Source organism: Amorphotheca resinae, assembly GCF_003019875.1.
Source record: "Amorphotheca resinae ATCC 22711 unplaced genomic scaffold M430scaffold_2, whole genome shotgun sequence".
NCBI classification, from domain to species: Eukaryota; Fungi; Ascomycota; class Leotiomycetes; order Helotiales; family Amorphothecaceae; genus Amorphotheca; species Amorphotheca resinae.
Genome location: NW_020194472.1, coordinates 201,177 through 226,965, shown reverse-complemented (window position 1 = coordinate 226,965; position 25,789 = coordinate 201,177). Strand labels below are relative to the sequence as shown.

The window sequence follows — 25,789 nt, the reverse complement described above, 5'->3', positions numbered from 1 at the left end:
GGTCTATTTGCCGCCATCATTATGTCAGGATTATGTCAGCAGGCCTGGATCGCTTCACTCATTCGGCAGATCCCGAGTCATGGACAAGAAATAGCCGATGTTTGTGTCTCTGGTATGGATGGATGGCATACTGCTGTAAGGTAAGGTAGGTAAAAGAAAGATATATTTGATAGAAATCCCCCGTCTGCACCAGAGCTGCCGCCACAGAAGATTCTCGTGAACCAGCGCCGAAGGAGAGGAGAGGAGAGGAGAGGAGAGGCTGGTGAGAAATGTGTGCAGGGCGGTCTTGAGGCTGCTGCTCATCATCTATCTCTTCTTGCTCAGTATCATTGCTGCGCACGACGACGCTGCGGCCTTCTGATGAAGCAGATAGAGATTCTGGATATTTAAGATATGGCGTCCTCAAAAGTGATGCCGAACGCCAGAGGATCGGCTGCGTACAAGAAGAAAGACGGCACCCTGAGCATCTCCAAAGATCAAACATCCATCCTATGGATCCCTATCCAGAGCCAAGACGCTCCCAGCGTGACCATCAAAGTTGCGGATATTACCAGTATGTTTCATGGACGCGTATTATTGACTTGCCACGATGGGTACTGATGCCTCATAGATCTGCAACAGACTCCCGAGTCCGCAGCAAAGGTGATGCTGAAGATCTTTGAAAAGTCACCTGATGCAGCTGAGCCGGTCACTCATCTCTTTCACTTCAACTCCCCTGCGAATCCTCGAGGGGAAGCAAATGCCATCAAAGATGTCTTGACCAACCTAATCAGCGCGGCCAAGGCTGCTGATGCCAGTGTGCCCAGAGCAAATGGTGCTGCTCCCGCATCGGCTGCGATGGCCATCGCCAGTGCCGTCAAGTCTGGGACGAATCGATGGTATGATGATGCGCAGCTGAAGACAGACATCGAATTGCAGCAGTCGCTCATGAAGAAGGACCCGGCTCTGCACAGAACTTACATGGAGGCAAGGCGGACAAAGCCAGACACCATTTCTGACTCTCAATTCAATTCCCAGTTTTGGTCTACCCGCACGAATATATTGCGGGCACACGCCGTTGAAACGCATCAGAAGAGGGGAGCTTACAATGTTCTGTCTGCGGTGAAGCCACGCCAGGTCGATGGGGAGCTCAAGATGAACATCAGCGCCGAGCAAGTCCAGCTTATTTTTAGTCAACATCCATTAGTGAAACGCGTATACGATGAAAATGTCCCCAAACTTAACGAGATGGAGTTCTGGTCGCGATTCTTCCTCAGCCGATTATTCAAGAAGCTGAAAGGCGAACGCATCACTGAGGCAGACAGCACTGATCCTACCTTCGACCGATATCTTGACGCCAGCAATGACGATGGCCTATCCAAGAGATTGCTTGATAGCCATGTCCCTCATATTATCGATCTCGAAGGAAACGAAGAGAATCAAGGTGGTGTTAAGAGCGGAAACCGGAAGGACTTCACCATGAGGCCAGGCTCGGCGGCCAAGGTGCCGATTGTTCGCACCCTCAACAGCTTGAGTGAGAAGATCATGGCCCATGTTGCCCCTTCTGATATAGACCCTGCCAACCCAATTGGTATGGATGAGGAGACTTTCAATTCGCTAGCACTCCGGGATCTACAAGGAGACGCGGAAGAAAACCGCATCATGCTGAACATCAAAGAGCAGACTCAGTTTTTCTCGAATGAGAAAACTGAAATGTCTTCAGAGGCGGCCTTATATGCAAAACAAGTGCCCTCAGAAGTGCTGCTTGAGTTGCAGAGTGATCTTGATCCCACGATCATGGATAGCGATGCTGCTGGTGGGTTAGACCTACGCTCTGCGATTGGCGTTTTGGAAGACAGTGATAGTGAGGAAGACGAAGAAGAAAAGGTCGCGCACGTTGGTAGCAAGGCCAGTCGAATGGACGCTCAAAAGCAGATATTGGAGGGTGTTGCTGCGCGACGAATCGATATCGATGGTTTAAGCTCTCAAAACGCCATGGCGGGGTTATCCCAGAAGTTATTCGACAGGTTGACATTGACACATGCAACTACGACCGAATTTCTTCATCATTTCTGGTTGATCTTCCTCTCTGGCGATCCTGACCGTGCTGGGGAGCTTGCTAAAATGGTAGAAACTCTTGAGCGAGCCATGGATCGGATCAATGCAGTCGCTGCCGATGCCGAAAAGGAGAGAGAGGAGATCATCCAGAAGCAGAAACAGCATATCAGGGATGTTTGGGAGCAAACTGGAAAGAAGTTAAAGTGGAATGCGAATTCCGTAGGGGGTGGCGAATTAGTAGTGAAACAAATGATGGAACCAACCATCAAGACTTTACAGAAAGCAACAAGGGAATATCAGAAGGCCTTGGCTTCTGAGGGAATAGACACATCATGAGCTTGGGTTGATGTGGTTTCTCTTGCGATTATCATAGCGTTGGCGTCGGGGAAGGAAGGCACAAGGCAGATTGGCTTCTACCACAAACACAGCAAAACCTGTAAAGTAAAAAGGTTTTATTATGGCAACTTCTTCCAAATTTCTTCCTTTATTTCTACTGATCACGGACAACGATATGCATAGCAGCATGTTTTGATTATTGAAGCCTCAGTAAAGCTTGTCTTTGCATCAATTGAGAGCCCGCAGTTTCTCTTGTCTTCCTTTGGATAGTCACGATGGATGGGCACATAGATATCACCCCGGAAAACAATGTTTTCCCGCAAACCGGGCTGAGGATTCCGCTTATTCCTAAGAGAAGTTCTTCTGTGACACCTACCAAGCAGATACGTCGCAAGAGCTCCTTCGTCCGCCGAGTGGATTCTTCTGAAGAGTCCCCAAGTCCACATGGTTCGATATTTGAAGCATACTACCACTCAACTACCAATAGCGATGAGAGCGCAGTTGTCGAATCATGGCCTATGAGAACTCTGCCAGGCCATAATCAGCCGGCATCATCTACTCAAGGTCGAGAAAATGACGAGAACAGCAGAGTAGGACCGAAACCCGCAACTTCATCTGGCGTCTACGATAAACAGTTTCTTTATGGTCGAGGTACCGTCCTCGAAACTATCACAGAGCAGAACAGCCACGGGTCGATGAGAATATTTGCACGTGCAAAGTCTGCGGACGAACTGCACCGTATCCCATTCCTAGGTCACCGAGATAGCTTTGTTGTATCTAAAAGTCCCCGGCGCAAGAAGTCTCTCAGCCTCGACGACCGGAACTTAGTAAAAGGCTCTTATCATCAAGCGGTTGCCATGATCGAGCGAACCACACAGAAACCTTTGCCAATACACGAGATATATGCACGGCCGAAGACTCCCGTTCAAGAACCGCCGCAACGACCTCCAACCCCTCCTGGTATGCCGTCTTGGACCGAGCACCAACTTCGCCCACCTCAGCGGCGATCAAGCATCACACGAGGGGCTTCAAATCGATTACAACGATTCTTTGGCATTCAACCATCTAGAAGCAGAGTGCCCAATCCAGCACCTGCAGGCCGGCCAGTATCAGCTCCAGTAGGAGGTCAGATACCAAGGACCGCAAGATACAGGCCACCAAAAAGCGTATATGGCCGTATCGATCAACATCCTTTTAACAATGCTTCAGTAGCGGTTGTCGATCCATTTCCACGAGAGTCTATATTGAGCAGGCCCACCGGCCAACGCAAGTCAGTTCGCTTTACACCTTCAGCTACAGCCCGAGACTCCGAGATGCTTGCTCTCCAGACCGCAGTCGAGTCAACTCACAACCCCCCTCTGCCTACGGTACAAGTAGAACCTACATCCCCAATTCCAAATACACCTTCGCGGCCAAGCACTCCGGAAAACCGAAGACAATGTCCCCACCGCAAAGGTCAACACGCAGCACTCAAATACCTCAACCATACGAACACCTCGACGCCAGGCAACGAATACCAAGCTATCCTCTCTAACCCTCTCATCCGTCAAAGCTCTCTTGCATCATTACCCAATCTCTTCCCACCCTCGCCGACTCACCCCTCTTCCAGCGCGTCTTCTCGACGCGACGATCTCAATATTGATTGGGGCATCCTTGATACAACTCCAATGACCGGGGAACTCTCCGATTTCTCGGCCACCCATCTCATGACGGGCGCTCTTCTGGCTCCATCCCCTTCCCCAACTCCCTTGTCCCCTCAACCCGAAAGCGGCACACTCCTTCCTCATTCGAACGAGAATTTCCAATGCTGGAAATGCAAGCTGGAGGCTTTCCGGGAAAGAATTGATAAGGTATGGTATAGAGGTGGGAGCGGTCTTTGTTTCATCTGTTGTGGGGTTGAGGTCGAGGAGGATGTGAGAACGCCGGGACTAAATAATGGGACTATGAGGTCTGGTAGGTATTCCGAGATGATGAATGGTAGCGAGAGCGCAAGGAGGGGGTGGTGGGGTGTTGCTGACAGCCCTATGCGTCCAGCTAGGAGGGTGGCGTTGGAGAGCACGCGGGCTGCCATACGTTGACTTTAAACATCAATAGATGGATGAGCTTGGGTGGATGAGAAGGTAGTGCAAGGTAGTCAGTACTTTTACTGTATTATTACAACGTTAAGGGCATCGGGTCCTGAACCTCCCTTGTGAGTTGGCTACATATTATTGTACCATGAATAAGAAAAGCAAAGAAGTATGGCACGCTTGTTACCATATATGGCGCTCTCTGACACAAAAACATAGTGCAAGAGACAGACCTCCGCGTAAACCATCCAAGGACAACATGGAGGAGAGAGATCTGAGCCTGGAGACACAGGTCAGGTGACATAGGTCAGGTGACCGCCAGTACAGCGCCCCCTGAATGAGCGAGCACAGCCTCACACCAGCCACAGCTCCCGCCAATATCTCTCGCTCGGACTTACCCCTGCGTAAGCTTGGTGAGTCCAGCGTCCAGTGTCCAGTTACCAGGAACTTTAATTGTTCTCCACTTGTCCGTTGCTTCACGTTGAGCCGCCGTGCTCCGTGAAATTGTCTGCAAAATTCATTTCAATTCACATTCCTTGCTCCCTTTCCCTTTGTGCTATATATTCATTACGGTCCTTTTCCCTTTGCACGATTTTGGGATTGAGCGGAATTGGCGCTGCGACAACCAGGGAAGGCATACCAGAAAAAGGGAGGTCGGGAGACGGCAGGGCAAACGAATCGACGTTCCCAACGAGAAAACGAGAGTGCAACAACGACCAGTGGCCAGAAGGGAGGATTCGTGGCGATCTGATATCACGGTGTGAAGGGAGGTATCCTCTTCGCAGTGTAAAGCACACCTTGGCTTGTTCACCAACCTTCGCGATGCGATAGCGCCGACGAGCGAGTTACGATAAAGGGATTTGGTTTGATTTTTGGCCGGACAGGGCAGAACAGGAGACACGATGGGTGGAAAGGTGCTCCCCCACATACTGTCTCCAGGTGTGGGTTATGGGAATGACTCGCCAGCTGGATATGACTCGGGAATTCAAAGCGCGCCGAGGGGGGCCAATCTGAGACCTCAGACCGGCGGAAGGATCGACTTTCAGAAAATGGATCTTCAGGGTCCGACTGATGCGGTAATCCTAGAGGGATACAGGAACGACATAATGAATGGGTTTGAGGGAGAAAAACCTCTGTATAATCCTGTGAGTACTCGATTTGCGACAGCAGAAGAGTGGGATCTAATAGCGCGCCTCAACAGATGAATGCCTCTCGACCGCAAAGCTCAATGCTGCTCAATATCAACGACCCCATCCAAGTCCACCTCCTCGTCGAAACAGCGCTGGGCGACAGTCAGGAGTTCGAGTTGCTCTCCCCCGAAGAAGTCGACGACCTGAAGAAACAATGCCAGTCCATTACCCAACGCATCGAGCAAACGCGACAGAGCCTCGCGATACAATCCAAATACCGCGACGCAGCGGTCTCAATGGCGAAGCTGTACAATCCTTCCGAGAGGAGAGAGCGCAACAATTCGAGGTCGAGCGCCATGCATCATAAGAGCGATTCTATCAAACAGGCAGATCTGGAGCGTTTGCAGAGCGAGAAGAAATGCGAGGAGCTGGCAGCGGAACTGTGGTCTTTGGAGAAGAGACTGATGGAGCCGCAGAGCCGATTGTTAAAGCATACAGCTGGCATTCTACAAATGACGCATAAGGGCCCTAAGAATATGCCAAAAGGGTCAGGGCCACAACAGAGTGGCATGCCCGGGAGTCCAGAAAGCATATACACCTACCACAATGCGAGGATCAGCTTGGAGCCAATCACCGACGAGATTCTTTTCGACGAGAGGAGCTTTTACAGAGCTGCGGATCGACTCGATGCGTATGGCGGCGATCTAGATGGTAGAGATAGCTATGGGCCTCCGCCAAGGTCGCAGGCAAGAGAGCAGATGCAACTGATATCGAAGACGGAACAGACTTTGGAGGATCTTAATACACGGCTCAGGGATGTTATCATCAAAGCGAACCCTCAACGACAGAATAGTTATAGCCTTCCACCGCTTGCGAAGACAACCCCTGAAGGGAGAGCTGCAGATCCTGGAGAAACACTCCAGAGCCACTTGGACTATCTGGAAAAGAGCATACAAGCAATCGATGAGGAACATAGCCAGTCAGCTAAACATCAGCTGGAGTCGGAAAGAGCCATGGAAGAAAAAATCGAGGAACTCAACCACGAAGTTCGGGCTCTCCTCCTTCCATATGTCCCTGATCGCCCCGAGCCACCCCAACCTACCGGAAGCGGATTGGAGCAGCAACTATTATACTTCCAAGACAGCATTGGGGCGGTCGAAATGGAACTCGCAAATGCTGGAAATAAGAAAGCCGCAACGGATGACCCTGGACAGATGGAGACAGTGGTTACGGGTCTTTGGGATATCATCCAGTCTGGCGAGCAGGATATGAGGAGGAAGAGAGAAGAGAGAAGAATGGCGAGATCTGCGAATGGGCTTCCGGAGGATGAGGAGGATTCTCCTGACGAGGGTGACGATCCGAATGAACCCTTCTCGCTTCAAGCATTCTCTACCAAGGTTCAATGGCTGTATTCGCAGGCCACGCGACTGAAGGAGCAGAAGAAGGTTCTGCAACGCCAGATCAAGCAACAACGGGAATTGAACAGCAAATCGGATGCCACGAAGGATGCCGAGATAGTTCAAAGGGTTGAGGAGCTGGAAAGGACAAAAGCCTCACTTATGAGGGCCGAAACTGATGCCGATAACGTGCGCCAGCAGCTCAGTGTCGTGATGGAGAAGCTCGACCAAGCACATCAACAAGAACTTCTACGGGAACAAGAGCGGTCTGGCAGCGATTCGGAAGCCGTGCGCGCGGCCCAAGCCGAGATCGAGATGCGAGAGCAAACGATCGCCAGACTCGAAGATCAACTTCAAGAGCTCAAGGACGACCACAATATTAGCAATGCTGAAATCCAAACTCGGATTTCGGAGATGGAATCCAGGATTGCAGTCTTGACCACAGAATTGTCTGCTGCGGCTGCAGCTCAAGCGACGGCCGAGAACGTGGTTAAGCAGAAGGAAGAAGAGTTAGCAGCGAAGGAGCGGGAGGTGGACAGTCTGAGTCTTGATCTTGCACGTCTTCAGACAGAGGTCACGATCGCACGTGCTGAGCTTGATGGCGCTTACGGGTCACGGGCTGAGCGGGCTGCGGAGGTTGCTGCCAACCCAGCCATCCAAAAAGAGATCGACGACCTAACGAAGAAGAACGCTTCTCTGACGGCCGAAATAGCACAACTGACAGCCTCCATTGCAGCCGTAGGCCAAGGATCACAGGAGTCGGAAGCGCAGCTGCGGACATTGAAAAAGGAATTGGAAGAGACGATTACGGAGTACGAAATAATGACGAAAGCAAGTATCGAGTGGGAGAAGGACAGAGAGAAGCTGGAGGAGACAATTGATAAGTTGAGGGATGAGAAAGAGAGCCTTCAGAGCCAGTTGAGTGATGAGAATGTTCGCTGGTTGGGCATGAAGAACCAGGGTGGTGAAAGCTCCGGACCAGGCAGTACGAGCACGACGGTACTGAAGAACGAATTCAAGAAGATGATGAGAGACACGAGAGCGGAGAACGCAAGGGCTTTGAGGGTATGTTTTTTCTTCCCACCCTATCTACTTCCTATCTTGAATTGGAGATACTGACGTAGCGCAGGCGGAACAAGCAGAGAGGCGCAAAGTCGAAGAGGAACTCCGAGCGCTCAAACGACAACAAGGACATGGAAAATCAAGTCTGTCGCAAAGCATCGGTGCCTCCTAGACAGCAAGTTTTTTGGGGCGACAGATAGAGGTGTTCTACTTCTTTTCTCTGATTTCAAAGATATCATTGACCAAAACGTTGGCGTTCGAGCCATTTATTCTATTGGATATCCCTTTTTCGCTGGGCGGATCTCTGCATATGCATACATGGGCGTCTTGTTTGTAGTGAGGAGTGTTGGAATTGGTGTATGATTGTATCACGATAGATAAAAAAAGACGGAGGGGGAGGTGGGCGTGGGGTTTACGTTTTGAATAATCCTTACAAGAGAATCTGATATCAACATGACAACACATGATTTTAATCAACGGGAGTATAAATGCAGGGTTTGGAGGGGACATGGTCGAGTGTTGATTGATGCTTTTATAGATATGTGAATGGCTGGTGCTTTCTTCATATTTGCCAAGGATTGATTGTTCATCTATCTATTTCCTCCTCTCAACATGTCCATATAAGTCCAGGTTTCCTGAAACACACAATTACATTCTCTGGCATATATCTTCTGTCTTGAATAAACCAAACCCTACTTCCTTACAGGATGCACATCTTACAAGAAATTAAGCATACCTACCTTACCTTACCCAAGCCCATTCGCTGCAGCCCCATCCATCCATCCATCCATCCAATACCGATCTATATTCCATATGAGGCATCCGCATGCAGAACTAAGTCCTGCTCCTCGCATATACACTAGGGTTGATTCTTGATATTCTACTTCTTGGGGTTGGAGCGTATCTGAATGAAACGGAACGGGTACTCCATACTGGTGTATCGGTAACATTTCCGCCTCTCATGTGTGTAATCGCACAGATTGTTCGCGGTAGCGCAGGGTTCGACTCCCTGGTATGGAATACATTTTTTTTCGTATTTTTGTTCATTTTTTTTTTCGATTTCTTTTCCTATATACTTTTTCCTCTTTCATTTTTTATCTTTTTCTCAAAAAGTGAACAGATGCCGAGGACTAGTGAGTTAGTTGACTTGCTCATCGCCTACGCTTTATATGTTATCAATCAAATATGATTTTCCATCATTTTGCAGTTGACTAGTATCGTTTCGATAATAAGAGGTCATTAGAATGGGTCTCAACATTGCATTCATAATAGATAGAGGGAAATTGGGATTGAAAGATGAAAGTAGGAATCAATGCTTTTGTATCGCTATGCTATACACAAGACCAAAAAAGGATTGCACAACAAGTGTTTCGCAAAATCGCAGGCCAATGCTCAGAAATTGGCAAAACGTGGAAACCGACAGACCGAGAGATAGAGGAAAGAAGCCCATGAAACAAACGCCCAGATAAAACCAAGAGAGATTCAAAGCCCCAACCCTAGAAAGCAGATGCTATTGATACAGAAAACAAGCTCGGCAGCTTCTCCTCTCCAGAGGAGCGAAGGAAAAGAGAATAGAGGAAGGAGAAAAAGAAAAGGAAGAATTTTGAACTCCCGGAAAACGCCAGCCTTTTTATAAAAACGCCCAACGCGGAACTCCTTTGCCATGCAGATGTGAAACTCCAGACGTACAACTCGAGAAGTACAAGCCTCAGGGATATATACAGCGAGGCAGACGAGAGAAAGGAACCAGACGAAAGAGAGGAAGAAATGGATATGAAAACAGATCCTCAGACGACTTCATCGCAAAGAGGTGTAAGGGCTGACGAGGATTTTAGGCTTCGGCACCGCCCTCGACGTCGTTAGAGATGAAAGCCATAGAGTCCCTAATTTCATTGAGAGCATTTTCACAATACTCCTTGAGCTTCGAATCGAAAGAGCATTCCTAAAACCAGCTCTCGATCTTTTCCTTAGCCTCTTCAATGCCATTCACGACGCTGTTCGCTGCGTCGAGACCGCCAGCTGCTTTGTTCGCTGTATCCAAAGCGCCCTTGGGCTCACGTTTGCTGGGCTGAGTTTCGGTTGTGGAAGTGTCCATTTCGTTTTCGCCGAGCTGTGCGATGCCGTCTGCGCCACCTGTGACATGGTCACGCTTGGTCTGTTCTTGGCTCTGCTGTTGTTGCTGGCTCTTGTGGCCAAACATGCCCTCGACACCGTTAATGGCATCCTCACCGAGGTTGGCGATTTCCTCGAGGCCAAACTTGGGTTCTGGTTCACGCTTTTGCTGCTGCTGCTGCTGCTGGTTCTGGTCCTGATTGTTGTTGTCAAAAAAATTCTTGATGCCATCTATACCCTTAGTGATATCCCCGTCGATTTCATCCAGACCGAACTTGGCCTCTGGGTTACGCTTGAGGTGAGACTTAGCATCATCCCACCATCCCTCGACCGTCTGCTCGATACCATCGGCAGAGCTGACAGCATTGTTAGCAGCACTAGCACCGTTGGCCACATCTCCAAGACTAACTTTCGGCTCAGGGTCACGTTTGAGGTGAGACTTAGCCTCATCCCACCATCCCTCGACCGTCTGCTCGATACCGTCGGCAGAGCTGACAGCATTGTTAGCAGCACTAGCACCGCTGGCCACATCTCCAAGACCAACTTTCGGCTCAGGGTCACGTTTGAGGTGAGATTTTAACTCATCCCACCATCCATGGACCGTCTCCGCAATACCCCCCGCAGAGCTGACAGCATTGTTAGCAGCACTAGCACCATTGGCCACATCGCCGAATCTAATCTTCGGCTCGGGGTCCCGTCTGAGTATACTTTCGACATTGTTGTGTATGCCATCCACATCTCCGGCGACGCTGCCCGCAGTGGAAACGTCCCTGGAACTGACTTCTTTGGGGACCGGGACTGCTCCGACACCAGACGAGAGAGCTCTCGAAGAGAAGAGCGCTATCGCGAGCGCTGCGATTTGTTGTTTGTTGAGATGCATTGTGCAAATCGCGTGTGATGAACGTGTGGGGTCGTTTCGAGATGAGATAAAGCAGGAAAGAGAAATAGCTAGGTATCGAGTAAACGTTGCTGATGCTGATGCTCGCTGATGAAAAGAAAGCAACAAAGATATGACAAAAGAAAAGATGAGAAGGAGATGCTGAAGAGAATGAATAGCTCGACCAACAGTGGAGTTGGCGTCTATATATATGTGAAGATCCCTATCCAAATCTGCAATCAAACCAACATAGTGATATGATATTGCCCTACCAAGGGGGAACCAAGTGAGGCTCATCCAGTCTCAGCAGCAATACAGCATCCTTTGGGATCTCATGCGTCAAGCTCGTACCCGGGAATAGCATGAGGCTCAAAAGTTAAAAGAGTTTAAAGGCCCTGAGGTTTCAGGATGTGAGCGTGGCACCCTGGTTCGGCGTGCGGAGAGGGCAGGGCAATTGCGCGTCATGATTGCATGAGTAAGGTGGGATCGCACATTATCGTCCACTTGGAGTCTTAGATAGAGGCTCCTCAGTGCACCCACTACTGTTGGGATGGTGGAGGGCTGTGAATGAAGGGCTGTGAATGAAGGTCAATCCTTCGCTGCGAGTAATTCGTGGCTTCGCCTACTTAGCGAGTCGACCCGGATCCTGACCTGACCCCCCATCATACATACTCCATAGAAGAATGTTGGAGGTCACACTTTACATTGCCCTTTTCTGGTATTCAGGATTCCCCAGAGAGATTCCTCCGCTCAGCTCTCGGGCGCAGCAATCTGAGGTTTCAATAAGTGCATTAGCAGGGCCATCACTGATTTAACCACAAGCTTACATCCTTGGCTCCTTCGAGTCTCTCTCACCACGAGTCTACCACTGATATGGCTATTCCTAACAACAAGACTTCTGTTATGTCGGATCTGATCATGCAAAGATGGGCTCGGTCATGGTGCGACTGGCTTACGTAGTAATTGTCAAGAAGTTGTCAAGGGCTGTGTCAGACCGCGTAGGAGTTCGTATTTCACGGCCGCGGAAATCGGCACCCTGCAAGAACCTCGCCCAACCGCAGCGCGCTGCGAGTTGTCGGTATTAGCAGACATGAGCGTACAGCATGTTCGCACGAAATGTGAGAATGATGCCAGATGAATTCCACTGCTTGAGGAGAAAGCTGGACGTCCCACGTCGTTTCCTGAACCAGTAAGCTGTAAGGCATCGTATGTATAGGCGAAGTCAAACGGAACCAGACATTCAGGGTCACGGTAATAGCATCAAATCGTGAATGCCTCATGTGCGAAAGAGTATCATAATTCATCCTTATAGATCTCCTGACTCCCTTCATTCTCTTCACTTGCCCCACCCTCATCTTCCTCGTCCTCTGTATCCACGATCCCCAATATCTCCCTAACCTGCCCCGGAGCATCGATGACCTCGATTTTCCATCCCCGATCCTTCGCCATTTTCTGAACCTCCTGCTTCAAATCATCCACCATATCAGGATCAAGGTCCAGCTTCTCCAAATCTGAATCAGACACCACTTCGATCTGTCCACCATCTGCCTTGCTCTTCGCCTGGGCAATAATCTCAACTGAACGCCCTAGAGGCTCTTGTCCGAAGTTAGCTGGGATTGGCATTCGCTGCCCTTCCTTTCCAGCCCATTTGCCAGCACCGAGGACCAGTCCGCCGATGTTGATGGGCTTCTCAGCTTTGGCGATCGCGCTATCGAGTTCTGCTTCTAAGATCTGGAGCTCGGTGCGATCGGCTAGTTCATCGTCGGGGACGATGTTTTGGCAGAGAATCTGGTTGGCTTTGGTCTCTTTCGGTGGCATGAAAGCGACATCGTTGCAGAGGCGAGGTGTGTAAATAACCATTAGGTACGAGCATGTCGTTACTTCTTTGATATATCCGATTCGATCTGTGACATGAGGGTTGCAATGATATTGCACCTCGACACGTCTCGGCTTCCCCGTAAGATCGCAAGTGGTGCCTCCTTCCATCTTCTGCACCAAATATCTCGTGTCCCCTTTAATCTGTAATTCTGTTTTTGGTGGATCGTCGTTTTTCTTCCCTTTACGCACATCAACCTGATTCCCCCACTCATCTTCGTTGCTCTGACTCGGCCTAGCCCTTCCCAAGACATATTGTTTAGTTGTAAGATCTCTCTGGGGCGGTATCAAAGGTTTTCCGGGCTGTGGAGGAAGTTGATGGAACTGAACGATTTCGGCATTGTAACAGAACGAATACGACCACCAGCCGGACACGTAATAGAGGCAATTGCCTTCCAGATCTTGCAGTAGCTCCCAACCGCGGTCAGTGGCACGGGCAAGCTCTTTTTGCTCTGCAGCCCGTGCTTCGGCCTCTGAAGTCTCATTCTTAATCGGTGGGTCAACGATGGGAATAGCGCAAATGTATGGTTCGCCATCCAGGTGCATAAGTTCGTAGGTTTCATGTGTCGGGTCGAAGACGTGGCCAGTGTCCGAGTCGGCGATGCGACTGTTGGATTCTATACTCTTTGTGTTGGAGTTTCGAGGGCCTTGGGTTGCTGAGGAGGCATGGTCGAGAATATGATTCGCATCTGTCTCTGAGATGAGGGAATTGGAAAAGATCACCTCATACTGTGCTTGTTAGCTCTGTACATGAAGTAGGAGGATTAATGTACCTGAGGAAATGCAAGCAAGTCATCGTGCACGCTGAAGGCATTTTGACTTGCTAGAGCTACTGAAGCTGAAGCCAATAAGGCCGTAAGAATTCGACGCATTCTGCCATATGGCAATTGCGGACAGAATTACGGATTCATTCAGGAGACTGTTGGGGTTATCACAAGCTGTCACCAAATGATCCAAGTGGCCGATATGACATGTCGCAGCCTGAGGAACAGCGTGCGGATCGCTTTAACATCTCGCCGAGAAGTTCACGTGATTTCCGCCCAATACGGTACCTTCCAGGTTATTCTGTAAGGTGAGGTACAGGTAGGTACCTATCCTTTAGCAACCTGCCTATCAGCCTTAGTTCTGTGGATCTGAGAGACAATCATATCTTGGAGCTTCTAATGTTGTCAAGCGTCATCTCGAGAAGAAAGAAGGGGGGGAAGAACGGGAGGAGGTGGGCGACGAGGACAATCAGAGACTCGCAGTTCAGAGTACACCTCTCACTAGGCATCGGCCTACTAAGCTTTTCATCAGGGACGGGACAAGTGAAGATTCTATCATACATCCGTAGCTAACAGTCGTATCTCAGTTGAACTCGTCCCAACCTTTGTGCCGAGAACCAGTCCAAGCACCCTATCCTATGCCACCCTAATCTACCTAGTCTTCCGTCGAGAGTGAAAGGATGCCTTTCCAAGGGGCTCTTGACCGGGCAAAAGTTGCCAGCGAAGCATCGGGCATGAACCAAACCATTGAATTCTGCACTTGTGACACGCCCTCGCGCAGAGGTACGACCTCCAAGGCTCGAAACTCCATCTTCCTTGGAGGCGGCTCAGTATAGTGTTGCAGATGGTATGCACCTCGAAAAACGCCTGTCAGCAAGGTGGCTTCCGTCCATTTCTACTCGAGCTGGCATTGTCGTCAGTACAGGATGCCATGCCCTGGTTGGTTCCAACGCAGCCGTTGAGGAAGATGGAGGGAGGCACAGCTGAGCCACTGTCCACGAACGGCTTCATACAACCTGGTACGAGTCTGTCTTCAGTATGGGTGATGGTGATGGTTGACGTGGCGGGACAAGGGTTCATTCACTGAGCACACGGGTTGAATGGCTTGGTGTAAAGTCACTGTAGTACTCCGTACATTGATACGGTATTGTCGAATAATAGCAGAGCTCGAATAATCATCAGTGATCAAGCAATCAACGGACGGTCTGCAGTGAGGCGTGCAAGCGTGCGTTTGCCTCACTTTCCACGCTGGAGAGACCGGGGGAGTGTGCCAGTCGGATCGAAGCGCACCCACAAGCAAGATCTGCCAGCGGCCCTGATTCGTTGCTCCATTATTGAAACCTTAACGTCTCGGTTGCGGGCATCTGTGGTCACTTGGTCATTATTTGGTGTCGTTTGGCATGGATGATGTAGGGACGGGCAGTCCCAATACAGCAAATGGAATGCGAGCTTTATTTCGCTATTCCATCCTTCGACCTCGGCGGCTTCGATCATTCGCCTGGCTTCTGTGTCTCTTCGAGGCCCGCCCGGCTGGTGAGCAGAAGAAGCTGGGAAAGCGAGTTGGTTGCCTGGCCCAGCCGGGGTTCAAGCAGCGAATGATGGGGATGAGAGGGAGATGTTGGAGTCGACCACTCAGACGAGTAGACGGCCGGCGACTGCTGAGTAATCTATGATTAAGCCCGGGCTCTACGACACACGACTGGTCGATCTCATTGATCCTCTTCCATCCATCCAGAACAGGTCCCCCAGGGTCCACGGCCTCACCTCTCCGGGACCCCCAGGCATCGAGACCACATATACGGAGTACAATCTACCTGCTAACCACATATTACTAACTACACAGCACCTGCCGTACAGATCGCACCCAATTCGGTCGGTGCCCCAAGTCGTGGTGCTTACCTAGGTGCTTGGTCTTACCCAGTCCCAACCAAGTACATTAGTTTGTGTCTGCCCATCCATCCCCCTTCCTCATTTTCCGCCTTACTTTATTATATGCTGCCTTCGTTCTCCAGTCCAGCACAGGTTCGTCAAGGGCGAACTATCTTCATCCTCATTATCCTGCAATAACATCCTCTATCATCCGTAAGTGGAGAGATCTCCACCTTGCTGCTTCCTCTGCAGATGCACCATTCGCTGACCAGACGAGGCTGCAGGCGTTCGAGCTTCTCCAACTTCGACGCAACCTAACACTTCCAATCTTCAGTCATAACACCAGAGAGAATCATCCAATATGTCCTTCGACCAAAGGATGAGCGCTGCTGACGAGCAACGTCTCAAATGCCTCTTGGCCAAACAAGCAGAGCTCCAGGCCGAGATTGCCTCGCTCCATTCGTCCAGTGCTCCTACCAGTACTCCTACTTCACAACCTCATCGATCTCCTATCCACAAGCAACACCAACAACGTCGAAGAGATGTCCCTCGAGGCATGTCTAACTATGGAACCACCATGGCCCAGCAGCTATCAGGTGTATGGTTCCCATTTGGCCTTGCATCCTCATTCCGCTCTAACACCATATAGGACCGGATCGAAAGAAGCCTATCCCAATGCTCCGCATATTCTATGGCAAGAACGAGCTCCAAAGGATCAACTTCGCCTCAATATTGTAACTTCGCCTTCACCGGCTCTATGCCACCATCTCTCATCTCCGATTCCTCTCAGGAAATGCCCGTTGATCCATGGAGCCCGTGTTATACCTATCAGCCACAATGCTCGCCATCGCAACAAAGACAAGAGATAGAGCACGGCCTCGAGAATGTTGGAGAGGATCCCGCCGTATGGATAACTCGAACGTCTTCAATCCCACTCACGCCTTCCCCCGTTTCAATACCCCCCTCTGCTACGCCCATTCGAACCCGACCATGTATCGGTACTCCACAGTCGTACAACATGACCACCCCAACGACATCAACTAGCGGCTCGCTCACCAATGCAACAACTCTTACGAGCAACATGAGCCGACAAAGTAGTCTCTGTAACGAACCTTTGCTCGAAAGTATGCAGATGATGAAGTTCAATTCGAACACCTCGTTCTTTTCTACAGATAATAATGGCGATGATCCTGCATCTGATCAAGTCACTCTTCATTATACATCCTCTCATCAAGGTGGTTGTTCTTCGAATGAGGAACAGTCACACCTCCTTAGAGGCCTTGGTGGGGCAAGTCATCATTCCCAATTTTCACATCCTTTTCCTACTGCAGCAGAGCTGGCACAATTTCACTGTCCTAGTTTCTCTGGTGAGAATGGTGAGAAGATGGAGAAATCACTTTCGAATGAAAGTACTTCATCGTCATCCTCGTCTCGAAGCAAGGAGCGCTTGAAGGCTCAAATTCAAACTGCTGCTGCCCGACCGCTCGCACCTAAAGGCGACGAACATGCGATGTTGCGAGATAATTCGTCACAATCAATGACTCGCCTCGAGTCGAAAGATGGCTCTCAAGATAAAATTGCTATCTCGAAACCTACTTATCAACGACCAAAGCATGATCGGGTATATTGCAACGAGTGTGACGATCATCCTGATGGTTTCCGCGGCGAGCACGAGCTTCGAAGGCACAAAGATCGACAGCATAAGAAGGTGGTGAAGAAGTGGGTTTGCGTCCAGCCAGTTGGTCTGGATCATCCCAAACCTATCCTACCCCTCTCAAGATGCAAGGCGTGTGCACAACAGAAGAAGAAATACAATGCATACTACAACGCCGCTGCTCACCTTCGTCGTGCACACTTTCGCCCCAAAGCGAAGGGGCGCACAAAGACAAGCAAGGTAGACGACGCGAATAAACGTGGCGGCAAGGCCGGAGGTGATTGGCCCTCAATGCCAGAGTTGAAGCATTGGATGAAGGAAGTGGAGGAATTGGCAGAGTACCCATTAACCGCATCCCAACAAGAAGAAGACGAATCCGAAGACGAAAATTGCGACATCCCTGAAGAACCGTCACCACTAGCGATGAACAGTATGGCTGGCGGAAGTTTCGACACATCGATCTACACGACCCCCGATACCTCGTTCAACATTTATCCCCTATCAACGAACGAGTCGTTCAGCATGCAGAGCATGCAATGTCTCCCTCAATATTCACAGCAAATGAACTGCGGTCAAAACAACTTTGACAACTTTTCCTTTCCGCAGAATGAACCTTTTGCGTTCTCTGAAACCTCTTCAATTTTCATTCCTCAACCTTTCGACGACCAATCACTTGGTCTAGATCCTGTAAATTTTTCTTTTTGATAATCCATTTTATGGATGTTCTCTTTCTTATTCATTTCCTCATTCTTCGAGTGCTAATGATATGGTTTGAATAAGGCTTATTAGTATGAATTTTCTTTTACTGTGTTATATATTAGAGTTCACTCTAGGTGTTTCCTAGATGAATTGGGAACCTGGGCGTTTGGGGGTTTCTTTTTGTGTGGGCGGGGTCGCCCACGATGTCATGAGATACGAATATCAGGGAACGGATTTTTCTCTCTCTTTTCTCTGCCTATTTATCTATTGTTATATAGACTATTGGCAGTTTGTGCTGTCTAATGTTGAATACATAAGAGATTTAACCATCAACCTTGTCAGCACTTTCATGTTGATACTGACGGTGGTTAATGGTGATTCAAACTATACAAGGTACGTAGGGTAAAGAGAAGCAGATAATACGTCGTCTTTATACTTTAAAAGCAATGGAAGCAAATATCGAATCAATCCAAAGACAGGGCGTGATATGATTCTATATCCATAGGTACCTGCAGTAGACAGGTAAAGTCTCATTTTCTTTCTTTCTGGATTCTCGCTTATCTTCTTGGTAAGCAAACACACATGTCAATCACGGCCTGAATTTCAGGCCGGAAAATCAACAGACCATGGAGGAGTCAATTGGCACAACTAGCCAGGAAAAAAAAAAGGAAAAAAAAGAAGATATCATGATAAGTTGTGTTCCATAATCAAGGTGGTCCCTGATTCGCAGATGGTTGCGGCTTCTGTGGATCGAACACAGTGCCTCCAGATAAGATGATCCGAAGTTAACTTCAGTCTGGCGCTCTCCCAAGTGAGCTAAAGCCGCCTGGGTATTTGTTAGAATATCAGTCCCCAAGAGGAATAAGTACAACCTGAGAAAAATTTGAAAGAGAAAAAAAAAGACAAAGATGAATTTTAGGAGATCCAACGATTGAAGATGGCAAAAAGTTTGTTCGATAGGTAGTCAAGGTTGCTCCTTAACTCGCAGATGTTGCGGCTTCTGTGGATCGAACACAGTGCCTCCAGATTTCACTGTCTGAAGTTGACTTCAGTCTGGCGCTCTCCCAAGTGAGCTAAAGCCGCTCGGGTATTCGTTGGTTGGTTGGTCGATCATTCTGCAAGAGGAATAAAAGGTACCAGAATACCCGTGATTATATAATAAAAACCAAAGCAGCAAATGGCAAAAAGAAAAAGAAAGTGTTCTATTATAATCAAGGTGCTTCCTTGACTCGCAGATTTGCGGCTTCTGTGGATCGAACACAGTGCCTCCAGATTTCAACTGTCTGAAGTGGGCTTCAGTCTGGCGCTCTCCCAAGTGAGCTAAAGCCGCTTGGATGTTGGTTGGAAAATCGCTCCTTATTGCGGGATATAAGAGCGCGCGAAGGACGGGAGGGAGGGAATTTTTGGCTGTAGGATTTGTCTGCCCCACTTATCTTAAGGTTCAGAGCCAGTGGGGTGCGTGTGTGTAGGAAGCTATAGATAGTCTCACCCCTCGGAATATATTGGAAATTGAGGACGGGCAGCATTTCGAAAGAATGCAGTAATAGTCGATTAGTGAGATTTATATCGTATGGTTTGAGACGAGATCCCCAATTTCTGATCCTATTTTTGGAATGTCGTCTCCAAATGCGTGAGATGAGGCTGTGGCGATCCTCCTGGTTGGTTAGTCAGCTCCTTGCAACAACTTCCATAACCTCACCTCTTCTTCTTCTCGCAAAATCTCCACTTCCACGTACCTACTCTCGAATGATATGGAGCTTCGAAAGAAGGTCTTCCAGCCTGTTATCGTTGTGACATTACGACTGGTCTATGATCAGTGGCACTTTGAACCGGGGTACGAATGTCAAAGAAATACCAATTCTAATGGCTACTTCGATCAATTGGAATGAGAGTACCTTTTAGGATGGTATTGTTCAAAGGTTCATGATGGATAAGGCTAATAGTATTCTCTTAATGAACTATCTAGTTACTACTCATACTATAATCGTCGACGATTTAAAGATTAGTGCAGCTCATTGCTTTGTGTCGAGAACAAATAGAAACAGGCATGTAGCGGACTAGTAGTAACATCTTTCTCTGCCGAACACCCTTAGCCAATACTATAAGAGCTATTTCCACATATCGTTGTGAGGGATAGTTATTATCGTTACGAAGGATGGTTATTATCGTTGTGAGTGATGGTTATTATCGTTGCGAAGGATGGTATTCACAACGTAGATACGGATTCGTTGTGTTTTCATCGTTATTTTAAAAGGATTCGCAATGATAATTCTAGTTCGCAGCGATGAATTATTCAATCATTCGACGATTATCCTATAATGTAACGAAGATTCATCGAGAATACCTACCTACCTACCTACCCTATTGATATCCAAAACTACCTGGTCATCGGATGCTGGGTGTCTCAAAAGGGTGCCTCGAATAGAGTCGTGTTGACTTTGGAAACATACTGGACTTTTTATACTCGGCAACTTTGAAATTGCCGGTGGTCGTACTGCTGTGTCTATTTGTAAGTAATATACATTTAACTCCAGGAGTGAGAAAATAAATTGAAACCCTACCGCCAAAACACTATGGCAATAGGCATATGGACCATGTTGTAGAGGTAATGTATATCTTCCGCTCAATTGTCCGGTTCTCGCTGTTGAAAGCTATTCGAGATTGAGACATTCTCCCTGCAGAGGGGAAACGTTTGCTTTATATCGAGTTTTGGATAGGTACGCAGTTAGAACGCAGCGACGCTCATAAGTAGTGGCCACAGGAAACATTCATTTATTCTCGCTCATGCCCTCCTGTATAGTGAGGTTTGTGGAGAGCATCTCGTATCACCATTTTAGAAGTACAGCTCAGCTCGGACATACTACACCTGGGTAATCCACAAATTACACAAGTGTTCAAACCTTCAGAACCCTCCTAACTGTCTCCCTCACATCATCCTCCCTCAACCCCAACTCCTTGTTTGCCAATTCCGCCGTCGCCGTCCTCGCGGCGCCCTTTCCATCCTTAAACAGCCTCACCTTCAGATAATCCCCAAACGCAGAGAAATCACCCTTTGCGAGCTTCTCGTCCGCTGTCTTAAGACTGTCTTCTGTGCTCACATGGCTCACCTTGAATTTCTCGCCCGTAGCTTCTTCTAGTATCGACAGGATGGCGTTTTGAGTAGTTGTGACACCGGAGATGAGAAGATAGCGATTCGCGGTCGCAGCAAAGTGGGCGGGGGAAAGGACGGAAGTGACGGCTTCACCGATGGTATCCAAGTTCGTGGCATGGAAAGGCTCGTTACCACTATCGAAAATGGTGGCAGTCTTGTTCGGGAGGGAGAAACCCAGAGACCCCCATTTGAAGCCCTGTCGATTTCACACTGTTAGCTAAACCCCTCCACCCACCACGCTGGATGCAGCATACTTACCCAATCGAAAAACAGGCTAGTAGAGATCCCCGTCCATGTAAACCCGGGATTCTCTTTTGAAACCTTGTCCAGATACTCCCTAGTCTCCTGCTTGGCGCTCAAGATCTTCCCAAGCCCGCCCTCCGCATTCCGCGTGTCGATACCGAACTCGCTGGGGATGAAGCGCTTCACGCCTGCTTGGACCGCAGCATCAATGATCTTCTTCTGTATGCCGAGCCCGCCGGTAGCGATGGGGCTCACGACCGCATCCTGGCCTTTGAATACTTCAGCGAGGGAGGACGCCGATTCGTAGTCTACCTTGTGGACCTGGACGGGCGAAGAGAAGGGGGCTGATGAGCCGCGCGTGAGGGCCGTGACATTGAAGTTTGCGGCGACGAGGGCCCGCACGATTGGCGGACCCAGGTTTCCAGTGGACTGGCGGTCGTTAGCAATTGAGGGAGAGGAAGGGTAGGTGGAATACAGCTATAACTACGACGTTCTTGATTACAGACATGGTTGGTGGTGCTTTCCGTCGTGCCTAGGTGTTGGTGCTTCGCGGAGGGAGCAAGAGGTTTTATATATCTCTTCCATGACGCAACTCGTATGTAGATGGCGTAAAATCATTGGCATATTGTATCAGCTCAGGGGTAGAGCTTCCCTCTCAGAGGAATCGAGCATTGCCGCTCGTTGGTACACCCGGGTGGATTGGTAAGGTGCCCCGCATCAAGATGCGGGGTGCGGCGAGATGTGGCGGGCGACCGAGCATTCGGAACGAGGAGCACTTTGACGCATATATCGACTTACCTAGCTAGAGATTTAGAGAGCGATATATGTGAAGTCAGTTTGCTAGATCGAGATGTCGTGATGATGCTTCATGGTGGTCAATGGTTTCGGGTGTGGCTGTAGACTGTAATCAGCGAATGTGGTAAGGCAGCTTTATTTGACACTCCTATACTGCCCAAATCTATCGTGAAGTGAAAGCGACGCTGTATACTGTATACTGTATACAGTAGCTCGAGTTGGAAAATAGTGCAGACTTGTTTTAAAGGAAGTTCGTCTAGAGAGAGTATGCTATACCTCTTTGACTGTCGGGGAAGGGTAGGGATACCCATTACAATTGTCTTTTATATACAGGGCCCTGGCCGCCCTTCAGAATATAAGGGTTATCTGCCCCAAGAAACACGACTGTGGTATGAACCGACTATTCAAGTTGGACGAAGAATTATAGAACTGGATACAAGAGTTAGCAAAGAAAATCGGCACAGCTATTAGATCAAAAGGATCACCAACTAACAATGCTGCAAGGTCTCAGGTTTACCGATATAACACACGAGATAGAACTCATGAGGTAGAACTTATCAGCTGCCTAGTGCCTAAGATCTGATGCTGTCAGGCCCAGATATCTCCCAAGTTTAAAGGGTAAGTTTGCCGTTGCCAACTAAGGTTAAGGTAACCAGGTAGGTAAATGGGTGAGAGCCGCGCGGGAGGGGTTTTGGGTTGGCGATCACATGACTCCGGTTATTTCATCGGCTAAGGTACCTTATCTTACCACATAGTATTGTCCCACCTATCTAATACCTTATTCTCACTCCCTCAAGGTAGGGAATCGGGATACGTCGACAGAATACCTCAGCTACCTTACCTTACTTTAGGCACTGTGCTCCTGTACAATATCGAAAGTGCACTCTTTGCATCCACATTCTGCTGAGAATCAGCCGTTTTCATATCTGTATCCCCCACTTGCTCTCTGGAGGTTTGCATATTCAGTCCTCAGCGGCTCCGCCTACCATACCGTGTATGCTAGTAAGTGCTACAGTCACAGTACGTGGTTCGATAATTTCTTATATGTCTACGTATTCATTCATTTCTTTCTTGTAAGACCTACTTTACGTACCACCACGAATTCTTGGCGACGCATTTGAATATTCCTCGGGTTGCCTGTAATCAAAGATGAACTCTTGATCAAGAAAGTTATACAGCTCGAGTCCCTCAATCTTATAAGCAAGTAGGCTCACGCGTGTTGGTTTGTTTGTCTCACCACCCTTGTGGTCAAGCGATTCAGGGACACCAATCTAGGAGACTAGGACGAGTCTACGACTGGTCGACTCCGCGTTGCCTTTAGTATTTATCTACATAATCTTCTTTGAACATCTAGATTTGGTATAAGCCCCCCTTGCACTTGGTACTCCCCCACTTTTGAGAAGAGGTATTTCCACGTATGGGAAGAGGCATTCTACATGTGGCTTTCGTTATCTTCTCTCTTGATAAGAGTTTGGAGTTGCCTGAGGGGGCCTTATCTATATCTACGGCGTATTCGTTGGATATAAAAGCATTGAATTAACCCTTGCTCTTTCAGTGCAGCAGAATCATTCCTAGAGCTGCAATTTACCTTTCTTTCGCTTTTTGCCAAACATGGCTGCCGTTGCATCATATCCAGTCGACGCCACCAGGGCTGCGGCTCTCGACTCGCAACGATATCTTGAAACTCGCCTCAAATCAACACCTACAACTAGCGCAGTCTCCTTCGACTCAATCCCAATTATCGACCTCTCTCCCTCTTTCTCCTCCTCCCTCTCCGCCCGACAGGCCGTAGCCCGTCAAATCAGGGAAGCATGCACGACCATAGGCTTCTTCTACATCACTGGGCACGGCATGGAGCTCATCAGCCAGAAAACCCTGGAACTTGCCGAGCGATTCTTCACGGAGCTATCGCAGGAGTCGAAAGACAAGATACATATGAGACAGTCGAAATACTTCAGAGGGTATGAGCCGCCGAGTTATTCGTCTCTAAATAATTTCACACAAAAAGAGACCAAAGAAGCATTCAACTGGGCATATGAAGCTGCCCTTGACCCCACGGGTGGGGATGGGAAGTATGTGGAATTAGACGGCGCATCTGTTAGTAGCCAAAATCTTTGGCCGGATGAATCTGAAATACCGGGTTTCTATGAAGGTATTAAGGAATATTATGGGACTGTGAGTCCATGGACCATCGCTTCATGTCATAGTAACACACTGAATACTAATGGCGAGATAGACGATGCAATTGGCAAGACACCTATTCCGCCTCTTTGCGCTGTCTCTCGACCTTCCAGAAGACTATTTCGATTCCATGATGACCCACCCCGGGGGCATGTGCCGCCTCATTAAATACAAGCCAAGCGAGAATCCAAAACCGCTCTCCGAGGTGAGTGAGGATGAGGAGATTGGACTCGGGGCCCATACGGACTACGAATGCTTCACTCTCCTCTTACAAGATTCCAACCCAGGACTAGAGATCCTCTCTCCAGATGGCCGCTGGATTAGCGCTGGTCCTGTCGAAGGAGGCATCGTTGTCAACGTTGCGGACTTTTTGATGCGCTGGACGAATGGGATCTACAAGAGCACGGTGCACAGGGTAGTCAATCGCACGGATAAGGAGCGGTACAGTGTTCCGATGTTCTTCTCTATCAACTATGATGAGAAGGTCGAGACGTTGCCTAGCTGTGTGAGTGAGGATAACCCATCGAAGTTCCCGCCTATCACGGCCGGAAAGTATGTGATGAATAGGCTGGCTATGACGATACCGGGGAAGTTCTGATATAGCTGCACTGTCTACTAAATTCTAGTACTTGTCTTAGATATAGTGGTGGTGACTTCTTTCTCTGCTGAATAGCCCTAGGAGGTACTATAAGAGCTAAGTCTACTGTCTATATATGCACAACTAGCTTAACAAGACTCGGTGATTTAAACTCTTCTATTATTCCATGAGAGAATCTAGTAATTGCAGTCTCTCTAGCCTTTCTTTCTTTGGCAATGAAGACATGTCCTGTATCCGTAGCTATTTGAGGGTTTGTTTGCAAGACCGAGTAGTCTTGGGGTGGCGGGATGACTATTTCAGGCGGTTTATACAGGCAAACCGGAGGTTACTCACTGTCTCCCGTGTTGTGAACGTAATTAGTCCCAAGTCCTGCCCCTTCTGCAAGACGGACGTCCCGTGGTGAAATATCATTGTACCCTGACTCCAAGGATCACGTAGAGAGTCCGGATCATTCCACGATGGGTTCAAGTAGGACATTGAGAAGGTCTCGGGTGCGATTTCAACGACTCCGTCAATTGATTGACATCTGAATTCCTTGAGCTAGCGTACGGAAAGTGATGCAGGAGCTCAATTACTGTTGAAATTATCAAAACGATTGATCGCTTTCGGAAACAGAGGCCAGAATACGAACCTTCGTCCGTGAATTCTGCCGCTTTCAGATTCTGTAGAGCGAGAGGCGACTTAGTGACAGTATGGAGAGGATACTGGGTATCAGATGGTTTTAAACAACGCATAGACACAAGTTGTATTGTAGATTTTTGTGCTGCCTTCGACTAAGACGCGGTGCTGAGTAGCAACTATCTAGAGTTTTCGTCAACACCAATTCTCTTGTGAAAAGAAAGACGGGAATATGATTAAGATTATAGATTATAGATTATCTATTGAAGGTGGTTTATACATGCGAACACCAAAAGTGCCTCTAATTGCTCTTAGACTCTCT

The 25,789-nt window shown here is 48.7% G+C and overlaps 9 protein-coding genes across 9 annotated transcripts; 5 read left to right on the top strand and 4 right to left on the bottom strand.

Moving 5' to 3' along the window:
* Positions 1-411: 411 nt before the first annotated feature.
* M430DRAFT_47545 (hypothetical protein) lies at positions 412-2,373 on the top strand (the record flags this gene model as incomplete). The annotated part of the gene is made up of 2 exons (XM_024867938.1): positions 412-553; positions 611-2,373. The coding sequence occupies 2 exons, from the start codon at positions 412-414 to the stop codon at positions 2,371-2,373; spliced, it is 1,905 nt and encodes a 634-aa protein (XP_024723607.1).
* A 275-nt stretch (positions 2,374-2,648) lies between these two features.
* On the top strand, positions 2,649-4,451 carry M430DRAFT_24871 (hypothetical protein; the record flags this gene model as incomplete). Its single annotated transcript, XM_024865148.1, has 1 exon — positions 2,649-4,451. One exon carries the CDS (start codon positions 2,649-2,651, stop codon positions 4,449-4,451), a length of 1,803 nt encoding a protein of 600 aa, XP_024723606.1.
* Positions 4,452-5,344: 893 nt separating this feature from the next.
* On the top strand, positions 5,345-8,203 carry M430DRAFT_94790 (hypothetical protein; the record flags this gene model as incomplete). The annotated part of the gene is made up of 3 exons (XM_024869865.1): positions 5,345-5,587; positions 5,644-8,034; positions 8,099-8,203. The coding sequence occupies 3 exons, from the start codon at positions 5,345-5,347 to the stop codon at positions 8,201-8,203; spliced, it is 2,739 nt and encodes a 912-aa protein (XP_024723605.1).
* Positions 8,204-9,506: 1,303 nt separating this feature from the next.
* M430DRAFT_197341 (hypothetical protein) lies at positions 9,507-9,834 on the bottom strand. The gene has a single exon (XM_024864135.1). It carries the CDS (start codon positions 9,694-9,696, stop codon positions 9,514-9,516), a length of 183 nt encoding a protein of 60 aa, XP_024723604.1. The 5' UTR covers positions 9,697-9,834; the 3' UTR covers positions 9,507-9,513.
* Positions 9,835-9,973: 139 nt separating this feature from the next.
* On the bottom strand, positions 9,974-11,023 carry M430DRAFT_15756 (hypothetical protein; the record flags this gene model as incomplete). Its single annotated transcript, XM_024863319.1, has 1 exon — positions 9,974-11,023. One exon carries the CDS (start codon positions 11,021-11,023, stop codon positions 9,974-9,976), a length of 1,050 nt encoding a protein of 349 aa, XP_024723603.1.
* A 1,290-nt stretch (positions 11,024-12,313) lies between these two features.
* On the bottom strand, positions 12,314-13,767 carry M430DRAFT_15755 (hypothetical protein; the record flags this gene model as incomplete). Its single annotated transcript, XM_024863318.1, has 2 exons — positions 12,314-13,624; positions 13,669-13,767. 2 exons carry the CDS (start codon positions 13,765-13,767, stop codon positions 12,314-12,316), a joined length of 1,410 nt encoding a protein of 469 aa, XP_024723602.1.
* Positions 13,768-15,889: 2,122 nt separating this feature from the next.
* M430DRAFT_15753 (hypothetical protein) lies at positions 15,890-17,887 on the top strand (the record flags this gene model as incomplete). The annotated part of the gene is made up of 2 exons (XM_024863317.1): positions 15,890-16,126; positions 16,178-17,887. The coding sequence occupies 2 exons, from the start codon at positions 15,890-15,892 to the stop codon at positions 17,885-17,887; spliced, it is 1,947 nt and encodes a 648-aa protein (XP_024723601.1).
* A 2,888-nt stretch (positions 17,888-20,775) lies between these two features.
* M430DRAFT_15752 (hypothetical protein) lies at positions 20,776-21,783 on the bottom strand (the record flags this gene model as incomplete). Its single annotated transcript, XM_024863316.1, has 3 exons — positions 20,776-21,228; positions 21,291-21,704; positions 21,751-21,783. 3 exons carry the CDS (start codon positions 21,781-21,783, stop codon positions 20,776-20,778), a joined length of 900 nt encoding a protein of 299 aa, XP_024723600.1.
* Positions 21,784-23,681: 1,898 nt separating this feature from the next.
* M430DRAFT_94700 (hypothetical protein) lies at positions 23,682-24,849 on the top strand (the record flags this gene model as incomplete). The annotated part of the gene is made up of 2 exons (XM_024869854.1): positions 23,682-24,245; positions 24,307-24,849. 2 exons carry the CDS (start codon positions 23,682-23,684, stop codon positions 24,847-24,849), a joined length of 1,107 nt encoding a protein of 368 aa, XP_024723599.1.
* Between the last annotated feature and the right edge of the window lie 940 nt (positions 24,850-25,789).